This window comes from Rattus norvegicus, chromosome 4 (assembly GCF_036323735.1).
Source record: "Rattus norvegicus strain BN/NHsdMcwi chromosome 4, GRCr8, whole genome shotgun sequence".
Taxonomy (NCBI): domain Eukaryota; kingdom Metazoa; phylum Chordata; class Mammalia; order Rodentia; family Muridae; genus Rattus; species Rattus norvegicus.
The window spans coordinates 163,632,347-163,647,975 of record NC_086022.1 but is presented as its reverse complement, the minus strand read 5'-3'; the positions used below and the strand labels follow the sequence as shown (position 1 = coordinate 163,647,975).

General features: G+C 43.3%; 1 protein-coding gene across 1 annotated transcript; it reads left to right on the top strand.

Annotated features, from left to right (window-relative positions):
• Positions 1–346: 346 nt before the first annotated feature.
• On the top strand, positions 347–13,619 carry Klrb1b (killer cell lectin like receptor B1B). The gene is made up of 6 exons (NM_173292.3): positions 347–463; positions 5,759–5,857; positions 6,480–6,554; positions 7,781–7,935; positions 8,278–8,393; positions 12,676–13,619. Exons 1-6 carry the CDS (start codon positions 379–381, stop codon positions 12,815–12,817), a joined length of 672 nt encoding a protein of 223 aa, NP_775414.2. The 5' UTR covers positions 347–378; the 3' UTR covers positions 12,818–13,619.
• Positions 13,620–15,629: the final 2,010 nt, after the last annotated feature.

Below are 15,629 nucleotides of genomic sequence, written 5' to 3'. Positions count from 1 at the left end.
CATAAGTCTTAATCCCTGGGGGCTGAGAGCTAAGGTAAATTTGAACTAAAGATGAATATTTCTTTGGAGATCTGAGAGGAGAACTCATAAGGGATGGTTGGAAAAATAAGAACAAGAAAGACCTTTCCAGAAACTTGTTGAGAAACCAAACCCTATGTTCTGTATGTTCTTGCCTTAAAAAAAAAAAAAAAGTAAGCTTGTGTGAGCAGGACACCCCAAGGTCAACAACTATGGAGAAACCCTCAATTACCAGTGTGGGTGGGTGTGGACACACAGAGCAGAGCATACGCAGCGGACTTCCTTTTTCGCTCATTTCGCCTCACAGGACTTGGAGTTTGTCCCTGTGCACAAGTCCAGTGTCAAGTCCCTCCATCTACGATGGACACGGCAGTGGTCTATGCGGACTTACACCTAGCCAGGACCGGAGAGCCCAAGCGCGAGCCACCTCCATCTCTTTCCCCAGGTAAGCAGCTTGCCTCTTCTGGCATTTGAATTATCTTCCAGAGTTAAGATTTTCCTCTAAAACCTACGGGTGTTACTCATTGTGTTAAAGGTGACCAGCAGGTGTATGTTAGTGTCAAATAGTGTAGGCATTCTGCCTGCAGAAAAACCACAGTTCTAGAAAGGCCATACATTCCATTTCACTCGTGTAGTCAGAAAGAAATCTGAACGCCACTTCTCCTAGTCAGCCTTTGCCAAAAATCCTAAGAAAGTATATTTGACTCACGAGAGCAAAGGGGTGTTTTAAGAGACACTTTCTGCATTCGATTGCTAATTGCAAATGCATCTATGCAACAAGAACACTGTGAACCAATTCTACCTCAGCGGCAACCCCAGCTGTCCCTTCACAGTGCAGTGTGTAGACAATGTCTCCCCAAAGGTGGACAGTCCTCGGGGAGAAACTCATAGTCAAAACCAAAGGTTGAACTAAATTAAAAGCTGGTGATACACACACACACACACACACACACACACACACACACACACACGTTTATTTAATTTTTTAAAAAGCTGGCTCCTTCTGTCTTGCAAAGTGAAACAGCCTTAAATGGATGAACCACAAGGTACCAGAGCCAGTCTGGAATTAATATCTCAATGCTGGCCAAAAGTAGCATTCTTATCCACCAGAGGATTTTGTAATCCTACCAAAAGAAATGTGGGAGTCTGGCGAGAGGTGAAGTACATGACGTAAGGATGGCTGGTGTAAGAGACCGGAAGCTCAGGCAGCAAGTGTAGAAAATAATCACAATAACAGAATTCCAGGCTGCTGTCTAACTGAACACGGGTCTTAATGCAGCTGTTTTCCAGTTTGCTGTCCTCCATGTTTTGTGACATGTGAATTTCCAACGTTAGTGACTCTTGTTAGAAACTATTAAATTGTCAAAGGTTTGAATCAGGGAGAAAGACTCGGAGTCACCAAATGCGTTTTATTGGAATGTTTACACGAGGGTCAGTGGAAAGTGGAAGGAGGGGCTGGTTTGACAGCCACATGGGGAGCTCGTGGTTCCTGATATTTTTTGTGGGAGTGAAAAGCAAGTCTTCTTTTCCCATCCTACCTAGGAAAAGGGGAGAAAAAGCCTTGTTTCAAAGGGTGTAAGAAAACAAATATGGAGAAAGATAACAATGCTCCCCTCAAATCCTACTGTTCATGATCCCAAATCCAAAACACTAGAGGGCTGGAGAGGTGACTCAGCCATTAAAGGCTAGGCTCACAACCAAAAACATAAGAAAACGAGAAGAAAGTATCTAGAAAGTCTTTTTTAAAAGTCTAAAAGCAAGTTATCATTATTTAAAATGTTACTAATCTGAAAATGAACCTGAAAGGGAAAAACGAAAACCCAAATAATAGTAGAATAAAAACAGAGCACAATGTCTGAAGAGAAAATACTGACCCAGTAGCTTAATAACTGTGAAACCACCAGGACCGGTTAGCTAAAGGACTCAAACCGTGGTAAATTCAAAGCACCATGATTAGATCTGCCAGCAAAGAGAACAGGAAAGGGGGACATGGGCAGTGACCTAGTTTGTTTGTGGTTAAATGGCCAAAGGTCTGTTTTGATGGTACACCAGGTAAAAAAATGTACGAATGCCTCTGGAGTTCGCTCATTCATTCGGAAATAGCCAATTGCTCTAAAACAAACACTGCTCTAGACGCCGGGGAAGTAGGCATGAAGAAAGAGGAAAGCATCTTTCTTCCTGTAGATTCTAAACACTCACATCAACAACTGTGTGGTGTCAAATGACAAGAGAAGCATTTAAGTGGAACTTCAGAGTTTTGTCTAGAGAGACAGCATTGTGTCAAACAAGTAATCGAGGCAGGCCTTCCAGAGAGGCGATGCTGGAGTCCTGCCCCGAAAGATGCAGGGAACCAAGGCTGAGTGTCTGAGAGATGAGTCTGCTAGGAAGCTGGACCGGCAGATACAAAGGGAGAACAAGCCTGTGACACAGGGGAGCATGCACGCTCGTGCTGTGCTGTGGAGAGCAAGTCAGGAGGCATGGTGACAGGCAGAAAGGGATCTGGAGCATATTTTGTAGGTGTAGATGTTGAGGGGGAAGCCATTGAAATGCTTGGAACAATGGGGATGACTTAGCATTGTGTAATACCGAAGAGCTCGGTGGCAGCACTTCCACATACCCAGTGCTCACACAGCTTCTTCGGTATGTCACTTCAATAGTAGAACAAGATAGTACAGGGAGCCCAACTCTGAGGACGGGAGTTCTTTAAATTTTGTCATGAATGTATAAAAAAAAATTAATTCAAATGACTTTTTTGCCTTTAGTTAAAACAAAACCAAAACTCTCGCTTTTTAGAAGAAAATATAAAAATGGTATTTGTTAGCATTACCACAGGCCAGATGCTATGCTCGGGGATTTAGAATGACTACTGCGTGCAGCACTCTCTAGAACATTCTGTAGTAGATACTGTTCACATTGTATAAATAAGAACACTCTTGGCTTATAAAAATATTATGGGCCTTGGGCCTGTGGGGCTCCTCTGGTGTCCTCTTGTCCAGGACAGAGCAGCACTGGTGACCCACTTGGCCACACCCTCAAACCTAACACAGTGACTGCTTCCAACCATGACTGTCCCGTATCACCTCTTACCAACAATGCTCACTGTTGACTGCATATATGCTGGTCTCTTATATAAAATGTAGTGGTTACAAGTAACCTGCTGTGCATGCTGCTGTGTGCTTCCGAAGCTAGCTCACAGCACCTAGGATCCTTTCAAAGCCACAGAAACAGCTGCCATGATGTATTTGTCCAGAGAGTACTGATGGAGAAAGGGCGTGTGCGTTCCACACAAATGCAGCCTTTCGTATGTAACTGTCTTCAGTCTGTAGTTTGATGGGTCTACAGATACCGCTAAAGCATAAGTTAGACTGTCTTTTGTCTCTTCTGGAACATTTTCCCCCCTTCTCTCCCTCTCCATCCTTTCTTTTTATCCTTTCTCCAGAGGAACATTTTAAAAGGAACTGACTTGCGTTAGTGGGTGTCATGTCTCAATTCTGGTCTGGAAAGTAGAGACAACTGGTGTTTGTCTTCAGTCTGGGTCATGCAATTCAATTGCAATGGATAATGTAAACAATATATACGGAGAGAAAGTAGAGATGTAGAGATGGATATACGGCAATTCTGGAAACTACAGTGCTAGTAAAAGACCATGCAATAGCCCATCTTATTTTTTTTTTTATTTAGCATGTAACTCAAAACATATGTATCCACTTTATAAAAATACAAAATAGACCATATATATATATATGTATATATATATATATATATATATATATATATATATATAAATCATAAATCAAATAGTGCTACACAGAAGTAAGAACTTTAGCTAGGTATGTGGTTCGTACCTATGATACCAGAGAGATGGAGGCAGGAGTTCAAGGCCACTCTTAACCAACCTGAACAAAAAGGGATCAAAGTTCAGCAAAAGGTCAACTAGGAAAGCATTCTTAGAATTCATAAAGCCATTGTAAAATGTAAATGCTAGAGGCCAAATGTGAGAAATGGGGAATTATAACAGTTCAGGTATAGGAGCTAGCTAGTATTTCTCCGTAGTATTTTCATAAATTAAACTACTGTTACTATTTTCCACCTGACACTCATGTTCTCAAAGTTGTCTAAAATCACAATAAATTGACCAAATCATGAGACTTCATGAACATATTTCATAACCTGTTGTATCTCAACTTCTGATAAACGTGAGGCATTCATTGTACGGTAATTGATATGGTCACCAAGAGAAGGCCCCAGTCGCTCACCAGCCTAGCGTTGTCGATGTCAGCATGTGTTATATTACCACAGCACCCCCTTCACCTGCCACTTCAATTTCTGCACTTTCACAGCTTGTAGTCAAGAACTAGTTGATAAATATTAAATAGAAAATTCCAGAATAAGCAACTCTGTGTTTTAAGCTGGACATCGTTTTGAACAGCACGATGAGATTTCACACAATCTTGGTCAAGACGTGAGTCCCTGCCTCCTCACCACCTGCCAGTCACCCAGGTTTGTGGCCCAAATAACCCTCATTTTACTGAGTAGTAAGCCTCAAACTGTGAGTGCTGTAAATGCTAGCAACCCTGTTGTATTGAAGAGAAGCCATGGGGCTCTCCCTTTACATGAGAAGGTGGAAACCTCTAAGGAAAGGAAAGGGGGAAAACAAAACAGATTTTGCTACTACATACTGAGCTGTAAACGTTATAGTTAAGATAGAAAGCTGTGTTTGTGTGTGGAGGAATATAAATAGAGTTTGCTTCTATCCACAGCTCAGCCTTCCGCTAAGAGTGTGAGAGCTCGGCCAGTGTGACAAGTGACTGCTGTAGTTAAAACACTGAAAACACTGTGGTGGCTAAGACCACCCGGGTCTGCTTAGAGTCCCAGACCAGCAGGGCTACACCCTGAAACCCCGTCCAGAACAAACAAACAAAGCAACATACATGCCTGAGCTTTGCTCCAAGTTAGAGAAGCTCATCCTCAATACCAGTGAAGGGGGCCCCACTTAAATAACAGAATTTCTATCCATCACCAGCACCAAAGGTGGTGCTTAGCACAAAACTGAGTGCTCTCTCTCTCCCTCCCCATCGCCCCCTCATCTCCCTCCCTCCCTCCCTCTCTCTCTCTCTCTCTTTCTCTCTCTCTCTCTCTCTCTCTCTGTGTCTGTGTGTATGCCTGTGTGTGCCTATGTGTGTGCCTATGTGTGTGCCTATGTGTGTGTGTCTGTGTGTCTGTGTCTGTGTGTCTGTGTCTGTGTGTATGCCTGTGTGTGTACCTGTGTGTGTCTGTGTCTGTGTGTCTGTGTGTATGCCTCTGTGTGTGTGTGTGTGTGTGTGTGTGTGTGTGTGTCTGTGTCTGTGTCTGTGTCTGTGTCTGTGTGTGCGTCCCTTCTATAAATGAGATCTTCCTTCTTGGGGAAAATGCTGGCTCCTTTCCATACAGAACTTATACTTTATTTTTGTAAAGCACTCACTCAGCAATTTTCAAAACATCCTCCTCGTCGACCAGTTCATCCCTCCTACCGCCCCTTTCACATGAAACATGCACGAGAAGTCAAGTAGTCCTATGTTATCAGAGAAAGCACTGTTTGACCCAACTCGTCTTGTGGAACTCTACAGTAAGCTAGCTGAGAAAAGGTTCCTTTCTGCAACCCCACCCTTGACTTGAATCCAACTATCCATGTTAATCACCTCTGACTTCCATTCCAAATGCACTCAACTAGATTAAAAGTGTATTTTCTTTAACTTCTCAGACACCTGCCAGTGCCCGCGCTGGCATCGATTGGCTCTGAAACTCGGCTGTGCTTGCCTCATCCTTCTTGTCCTGAGTGTGATTGGACTCGGTGTCTTAGGTAAGTGAGACAGAATTCTTTCTCTATTTCCACCATAAGTATTTCGGCTTCTTCACATGATCTGGCCGCCTTGAGCCTAGGGAAAGATCAATGGCGAGCAGTTACAAGACAATCTCGCCTCTCACATTCCTTTTCTTACTTGTTCTGAGAATCATTACGAGGTGATACATGTGTACCTGGAACCCTGCAAAAGGTCACACATGTGACAAGGTGACAATAACAATGAAAGCCACAATGCCTGAGTATGAGTTTATCAGGAGTCTACTGAACTCCAGAAGGTCGTCAGCAACCTTTTGCTCGGTGTGGGTGTGAATACGCTCACAGACGGTGTGGGTGTGAGTACACTGCCAGAGGAGAAGTGAGAGCAGTGTGACAGTCTCAGCAATGCCCTGAGATAACCTGTAGCCTAACAGCCCTGTGAGCCCAAGTGATCTGTTTTCTTGTTCTCTCTTCCTGCTATCTCTGCCCAGTTCTTTGTTAACATGTTGCTAATGCATCCTCTCCTGTCCATATTCAAGCTTGTTAAGATAGCTTCACTTCCCCCCCACCCGGGAGTGATAGATACAATATTAATTCTAGTTTAACAACGTTTCATCTTCTTCCTATGTTTTCTTATTACCAGTGCTAACATTATTACAAAAACCATTGATACAAAACAGCCCTGCGGATGTTCAAGAGAACAGGACAAAAACAACAGGTAATTTTGACACCCTGATATTTGATCCCTATCAAAACACCTTTGGTCAAAGCTCACATCATTGTGGGTTTTACATTTGAGAAAATTGAAGCATGAGAAAGGGAAGAACTTGTCAAAAGTCACGCGACTGGTAGATGTTGTTGCTGAAAACTTCACTGAAGTACGTGACCTTGAGATCTAGCATCTTAGCTACCTGACCATGCTTCCTCAGGCTGCTAGCACACTTGGTCACTGATAGACAGATAATCAGGCTAAAACGTAAAATACGGGGCTTAAGAGACAGCTCAGAGGTTAAGAGTGTTTGTGTGCAAGTGTGAAGACCATAATTACAACCCCAGAACCCATTTAATAAACAACCCAACAGTGCGGGGGGGGGGGGGGGGGGGGAGTGGCGACAGGATAGTCACTGAGGCCTGCTGGTTTTCAGCTTTGTAGAAAAAAACATTAGCTTCATGTTGAAGGAAAGATCTACTTCTAAAGATTAAGTAAAGAGGAAGAGAGGGGAGACCTTACATTCTTCTCTGGCCTCCGCATGTACACAGGCATGTGTACTTGCACACACATGCACATAAACCACACACACACCACACACACACACACACACTCACTCACTCACTCACGCACACATACCAAAAAAGTAATATGCTTTAGAGAAATGCTGTAGACTCAGTGTTCTATTGCTGTGGAGAGACATGGCCAGAGCAACTCTTATAAAAAACAGCATTTAACTGGGCTTTGCTCACACTTTCTGAAGTTTAGTCCATGCGTGGTGGGGAGCATGGCGGCACACAGGCAGACATGGTCCTAGAGAAGTAGCTGAGAGCTCTTATCTGGATCTGCAGGAAGCAGGAAGAGAGGACACTGAATCTGGTTTGGGCTTTTGAGATCTCAAAGCCCCCCACAACCCCCTCCATGACACAGTTCCTCCAATGAGGCCACCCCTCGATGAGTAAGCATTCCAATGTATGAGCCTAGGGGGCCATTCTTACTCAAACACCACAAGAAATACCTGACTGTTTCAATAAAAATTTCAGATATTTAACTTCATCTGAATTAATAGAGACAAAAATAAAGTCTTTGTTATTTATATTTATTTGATGTCATAACAGTAATCTTGTTTTCTGCAAATGTTAATAAAAGCGTGTGTTAGTAAAAACTGCCCTGTGTAACTGGCTGTGGTGCAGCAAGAAGAGGGTGTAATACACCATGTCTTCCTCTCTCTCCAGATAGTCCAGCTAAGTTAAAGTGCCCAAAAGACTGGCATTCACACCAAGATAAATGCTTTCATGTTTCTCAAACTTCCATCACTTGGAAGGGAAGTCTAGCTGACTGTGGTGGAAAAGGAGCCACGTTGCTGCTCGTTCAAGACCAAGAAGAACTGGTAGGTTGTTCAATAAACTAGAGACATTTACATGTTCTTTAAGCTACACCAGTGTCTCTGGACTTAACAGATTTTCTACACAAAGGAAGTGGAGACTTCACATTATGGAAGCTCACAGTCTGAGAGACTAATAGGACACGTGAGCCAATAACTGCATATGTAAGGCGTGTGCCCTCCGGATCATCAATATGGGGCACAGATTTCACAAAGGGGGAAGAATTAACTATGTCGAGGACTCAGGACAGATACAGGTGACCCCTGAACTAGGTTTCAGGAGGCTGGTAGAGTATGAGTCACCAATACAGACTCAGGGTTAAGTTCTCTGCTCTATTTTGATTGTAGAGATTCCTACGGAACTTGACAAAGAGAATAAGCAGCTCATTCTGGATTGGATTAAGTTACACATTGTCAGACGAGAAGTGGAAGTGGATAAACGGCTCGACTTTAAATTCTGATGCGTGAGTACTAGAAGAGCTAATTTGAATATTTATTTCTGTTGCAGGGGCTTTGGGGGTTCCCCCTTGGGATTTAATAATAAAGACATGGAGAGTCTGTGCAGTATAAGCCTGCTAGCCTTTTTGCTGGGGCAGTCCCTCAGTTAGCCATCTCCTCCACCTGCCTCCCTGCCTGTGCCTCCATCGGTGCTCTCTGCTCTGTCTCCCTGCTCTGCTCCCATTCCCCCTCCAGCACCAGCCTCCAGCTCTTTTCCTATTCAAAGTCTTCTCCTTAGCAAAAAAAAAAAAGGTTAATTGGTATAGTGGGAGGGGCTTCAGAGCTACTCAGGAACCAATCAGCAAGCAGCAGGACTACTCCCATATATATATGTGTGTGTGTGTGTGTGTGTGTGTGTGTGTGTGTGTGTGTGTAATATATATGTGGAATATATATATATACATATATATGTATATATATATGTATATATATATATAAAATCATCTTTTTGGGCAGATGAGGAAGTGACTAACATTTACGTATAGAAAGCAGGTGTTCTGGGAGCTTACAGAAACTGAGCCACCAGCTGAAGAACACACGGGGCTGAAATGAGACCCTGGCACTCATACAGCTAAGTGTGGACCCAACTCCATGTGGGCCCCCAACAACTGGAGCAGAGACTCCCTAATGCTGTAGCCTGACTGTGGTGTTCATTCCCCATCAGGGCTGCCTTGTGCGTGTGTATGTATGCATGTATGTATGTATGTGTGTATGTATGTATGAATGTATGTATGTATGAATGTATGTGTGTATGCATGTATGTGTGTATGTATGTATGTATGAATGTACATATGTATGTATATATGTATGTGTGCATAGATGCAATGGAGTTTTAAAACCAGAGACAAGATTAACTCCTTTGGAAAATGGCTACTTAGAAACCCAGCAACATATATAATTGCTTCTTTCTTTTATCTTTCTTGTACTTTTCTATACTTTACATGGAATATCTTAAGCAGCACATTTCTAATTTTGGTGAAAATATTGTACAGGTTGTCTTCAGATCAATTTGTCAGGTTCCAACTAGTATAGAGAGAGTATGAAAGAAAAAGTACAATAAATATCAGTATGGATCTCTGACATCTGAGAGAAACTATCTACATATTAACAGTTGTTGTAGATGATATAATAAAATTGCTTATCAATCAGCTTTTTGTCACTGTTATAAGATACCTGAGATGAGCAAGAATGGAAAGGTGATTGGGTATCTTTTTTTTTTTTTTAATTTGAGAGGTCTCAATCTGTAGTCTGCTGCTCCATTGCTTTGACTCCTGTGACAATGCTGTTGAAGGGCAAAGACAAGCCACGTTGCTCACCTCACGGTGGACAGGAGCAGAGAGAAAGGCCTTTCAAAGGCCTGGCCTTTTCCTGTGAGGCTCACTTCATACAGCAGGCAACTCATCAGTGAGTTAATCCATTGGCAGAATCAGTGCACTCATGATCCAATCACTTATGAGTAGAATCACCAGCTGGACACCTGGGTTTCAATACGTGCCCAGTTAGGGCACACTTAGTTTATAAGCCACAACTGTATATAGACCACAAAGCAGTCATTAGCCATTTGCTCTTTGGTGTCTCATTTTCTTATTGTGTGAGATTGTCATGACAACCATGAATGTAATGGGAGAGCTGGTGCTTCATAGTTTAGCAGAATTCATAATTATTGGTATATCAAGGCTCCAGAGGCAGTAAGACCTGGGAGAATGGAGTTGGTAAATGAGACAGACTAAAGTCTCAAGCAATAACCAACTTTATTCAGAGCAGCAGACAATTTATACTGAGGGTTAAGAAAGTTCATGAGTTCAAGCTGTATACAATAGCAAAGACAAGTTGAGCATGACAAATGTGTTTTTCCAGAGAAGCAAACAAAGGATAGTTTAAACATCAATTATCAATAGTAAGTAGTAATAAACAATCTGAAGTAAACCCAGTCCTTTCTGCTGAATTTGGAGGAAAACAAAAACACATTCTAAGAACATTTCATGTTTTAAAGAAATCAAGTCACGGGGTTGGGGATTTAGCTCAGTGGTAGAGCGCTTGCCTAGGAAGCGCAAGGCCCTGGGTTCGGTCCTCAGCTCCGAAAATAAAGAAAAAAAAAAAAAAAGAAATCAAGTCACAAGACTCTTGTGATGTTATCTTGGAGTGTTCCCCCAAGCAGTCAGACTTCAAGCACTCAAACTTCTCATACCACTCCATTACTGGGCTGGGCCATTACAACAACCTATGTTTGTTTCCATTTCTGTTCAGTTTCAGGAGCTTTCTGTTAAGACTTGTGAATTGTTTATTTACTGAGTTTTATGGAGCTTCCCTTTAGATCTTTCTGATTATTATTGTTGTTGTTACTACTCCCACTACTCCTGGAGTAGTAGGAATACTAGTAATTATTTTGTTGTTTTTGTTTTTCGAAACAGGGTTTTTCTGTGTAGCCCTGGCTGTTCTGAAATTCGATCTATAGATCAGGCTGGCCTTGAATTTGTAGAGATCCACCTGCCTCTGCTTCCCAAGTGCTGGAATTAAAAGCCACCACTACCCAGAAACTTTTCCAAATCTTAATAAGTCTCCCTCCAGGATGGAATGTTTCAGTTCAGAAGAAATTGTTACACAACAGTGCATGTGATCCTTTGAGTTTAATTCTGATTGCTAACTTGAAAATGAATCGGGGGCTACTCATGGGAGCATAGGCAAATGAATCACGGCTATATCACTGAAAAAAATGACATATCCTCACACAGCAACTATTTTTTTATAAATACACTTTTTTACTAGATGTATTTCTTTACTTGCATTTCAAATGTTATTCCCTTTCCCGGTTTCCTGTCCATAATTCTCCATCCCCCTCCCCCTCCCCCTTCCCCATATGGGTATTCCCCCCATCATCCCCCTTACTGCCTCCCCATATTCCCCTGCCCTGGGGGTCCAACCTTGGCAGGACCAAGAGCTTCCCCTTCCACTGGTGCCCCAACAAGGCTATTCTCTGCTACATATTCAGTTGGAGCCCTGGGTCAGTCCATGTATAGACTTTCAGTAGTGGTTTAGTTTCTGGAAGCTTTGGTTGGTTGGCATTGTTGTTCTTATGGGGTTTAAGCTCCTTCAACTCTTTTTTTTTTTTTTTTTTTTTTCCCCCCGGAGCTGGGGATCGAACCCAGGGCCTTGCACTTCCTAGGCAAGCGCTCTACCACTGAGCTAAATCCCCAACTCCACCTTCAACTCTTTCAATACTTCCTCTAATTCCCCCCAAGGGGGTCCTGTTCTCAGTTCAGTGGTTTGCTGTAGCATTGACCTCTGTATTGGACCTGCTCTGGATGTGTCTCTCAGGAGAGATCTATATCCAGATCCTTTCAGCATGCATTTTCTAGCTTCATCAATCTTATCTAGTTTTGGTGGCTGTATATTTATGGGCCACATGTGGGGCAGGCTCTGAATGGCTGTTCCTTCAGTCACTACTCTAAACTTTGCATCCATATCCCCTCCTATAGATATTTTTCCCCCTTTTAAGAAGGAGTGGGAGCATCCACATTTTGGTCATCCTTCTTCTTGAGCTTCCTGTCGTCTGTGGATTGCATCTTGGGTAATTCGAGCTTTTGGGCTAATATCCACTTATCAATGAGTGCATACCAAGTATGTTTTTCTGTGATTGGGTTACCTCACTCAGGATGATATTTTCCAGTTCCATTCATTTGCCTATGAATTTCATGAAGTCATTGCTTTTAATAGCTGAGTAGTATTCCATTGTGTAGAAATACCACATTTTTTGAGTCCATTCCTCTGTTGAAGGACATCTGTCATCCAGCAACTATTAACTGCCCATATCCTTAAGGAAGTCTGCGGTCTCAAGAGCTCCTTTCTACCTGTGATGTAATGTTGACTGTCCAGTCCCAATCTTGTACAGGTCTTGTGCAGGTCATCATAGTGGCAATGAGTTCATGAGTGACTAACCTTGTCAAGCAGGAGACAATTCCATGGCAGTCCTCCTGCCCTCTTTCTCATGATGTCCCCTGAGCCAGGTGGTAGGGGTGATGAAGTAATAATGTCCCACTTAGGGCTGAGCATTAAACTATCACTTATTCTCAGAATCATGACCAGTTGTGAGTCTCTGCATTAACTGCTTCCCACTACAAAAAGAACTTTCTGTGCCTAAGAACTGTGTGTGTGTTCTACAGTATTTGAAGTCTAGAGAAGAAGATGACCAACTTGGGATAATTATAGAAAATCCTAAACACTAAGGGTGGCCATTCTCTTCCTCCTCAGATTAAACATCACTGGTGACACTGAAAAGGACAGCTGTGCCTCCGTCTCACAGGACAAAGTGCTTTCTGAGAGCTGTGATTCAGACAATATATGGATCTGCCAAAAGGAACTAAAACGAGAAAGCACGTGCAATGACTCCTGACTGCGAATCGTACCTCGATTACTTTACCATCCACACCAGATCTCTGCGCCTGACCTGTCTCTGCTGCCTGCTTCCCCGTGCAGCAGTGGCACAAAGCATGGGCTCTGAAAGCACTGTGAGTCTTACAGATTCTTCGTTGCGTAGATATAAACGTACGCAGACCCAGATGTGCCATCCTATGAGGGGAGTTCTGTGGAAAGAAGACCAGGCAGCTGAGGGGCGCTGGATTCTAACCCAGGAGTCTGTGCGATCTTTGTTGGTCTCTGTGTCTGAGGTCATCAGCAGACGACCACGGAAAACTGTTTACAAAGCCCCCGCTCTCTTGCCTAACTCCTCCCAGCCATCACTCTGGGCTGTAGAGCATGAATTAAAGCCTTTGACCTTGACTGACTCCAGAAAGCCCAGGGTTAAGGGATTTAAGGAAAAGACTGACAGTGGTTTAAGTAGCGCCCACAAAATCCTGGGTAAACTGAACTCTGGTCATGTGACACCTCCACCAGGCCACGATGCTCACCAGCAGACCCTGGGCCAATGCTGGCACCTTGGTGCTAGGCTTCTCAGCTCTATAACTGGAAGAGAAGAGCTTTTCTTTGAAAGGTTTCGGTTTATGTGACAGAAAAGCAAACTAAGGTAACTTAGCTCTTCCCGCCTGCCGTCCTTTTTCTAGTTTGCTTGGCATTTCTTCTTTCCAGGCTTGGGGGAAATTAAGCTTTAAAAAGAGATACATCTTTTGGATGTCCCCCTTTCTAAAAATTTGCCAAACTGTCCATGAAAATAAAAGGAGTAAGAGTATTGAATTTAATTTATAAGAAGATGCAAAATTTCTTTAAAAATAGACTTCTACAAGCTCTGATCACTCCGCTTCAAATTGAATTACTTAAACTGAAGAACACATTATCACAATTCAAATAAATTCTCAACCCCTACTTGCCAGGAATAATGAGTTTTAATATTTGATAATATTGACTTTCAATGTACAGACACGCAAAGAACTGACATTCATGAAAATTCTTAGGAAACAATTTACCTAGGAAAACCTTCAGAGAAAAGCAGCACTAAAAGTCAATTGGTAACAGCAGTGATCGTTTAGAACGAGCCTGTAACTGTTAACATGCAGCTAAGCAGCTCTGAGCAGGAGGCAGCCCATGTAAGAAAGTAAGACACCAGGGGACTTTCCCGTGACCCTGCTTGCCACCAATGAATATGCTGATGAGCAGGGAAGGCCAGCAGTGGGGACATCAATTTCAGCAGAGTAGATAAATGAAGCTGGCTTCCCAAGGCAGGAGGAACTTGACATTGACATAGGAGAGAGGGAACCAAAAGACACTTTTTAAAAATCCACCATGCAGAGCACAGAGGGCTGCCACCCACCTCCAGCCCAGCCTGCTTCAGTAGACTTCTGGAGTTTGTAATTACTCTGAGTTCTTTTGCTTTGCTAAATAAACTTGGGCTCTAATGGTGTCTTAGCTGAACTCTTTCCTGGGAAAAACAAAAGGAGAAGAGAAATCTTTACCTGGTGCCAACCTGACACAAGGCAGGGTCATCTGGGAGGAGTGGACCTGAATTAAGAAAACACCTCCATAAAACTAGCTAGTAAGCTAGCCTGTCTGGCATTTTCTCGGTTACTAATCCATATGGTAGGATCCCCACTGTGGGTGGTGCTGTAAGACTCAACCCAAGAGACTCTGGTGAATGAGATGTGAGACCAGAGACTGCTATAATGGCATGAGGAATTTTTTTATTTCCAGCTAACTGGGGCCCCGCCTACCTCTGGAGGAGAGGTGAACCCTGAACTGCCAGACAGGATTACTGCACTCCCTCCTGGAGGGGAGGGGCTGTCTGAGGCTGGTGGAAAACTACTAGCTCTCACAGAACCACCCCTGAGAAGATGATCCTGGATTATATAAGAAAGCGAACTGAACAAGCTATGAGGACCAAGCCAGTAAGCAGCCTTCTATCGATTCTCCTTCAGATCCTGCCTCCAGGTTCCTGCCCTGAGTTCTTCACCTGACTTGCCTTAGAAGATTTACTGTAAACAATAACCTGCAACAAACCCTTTCCTTCCCAAGCTCCTATTGGGCATAGTGTTTATCATCGTAACAAAAACCTGACTAAAACACCTGGTAATGAAATGATTCACGCTGAGATAGTTACCGACAAGCACGCTGATTAACCCAATTAAAAGTTTTGAGTCCTTTACTGATGGTCAGATCAAGATGGGCTTGTGCCTCCATAAAGTTTCTTGGCACCTGTCTTAGGGTTTCATTGCTGTGAAGAGAAGCAGGTAACTTTTATAAAGGCATTTTTGGGGACTGGCTTACAGTTTCAGAGGTTCAGTCCACTTACATCATGGCTGGCAGCATGGCAGCCTGAAGGCAGACACAGTACTGGAAGAGAAGCTGAGAGTTCTACATCTTTTTCTTTTTTTTTTTTTTTTTTTTTTTCGGAGCTGGGGACCGAACCCAGGGCCTTGCGCTTCCTAGGTAAGCGCTCTACCACTGAGCTAAATCCCCAGCCCCGAGAATTCTACATCTTGATTTGAAGGCAGCCAGGAGAGGACTGTCTTTCAGGAAGCTAGGAGGAGGGTCACAAAGCCCACCCCCCACAGTGACACACTTCCTCCAAAAAGGCCACACCCACTACTACGAAGCTTTACCTCCTAGAAGTCATAGTCCCTGAGCCAAGTATATTCAAACCGCCGCAGTGCCTGTGCTCAGGGGTACAGCGTTTTAAAAGACAAAACCAGTATTACAGAAGTTTCAGGGTGGGGACATTAGAGATGTAGAGTTGCCTAGCAACATCGGCTCAGCGA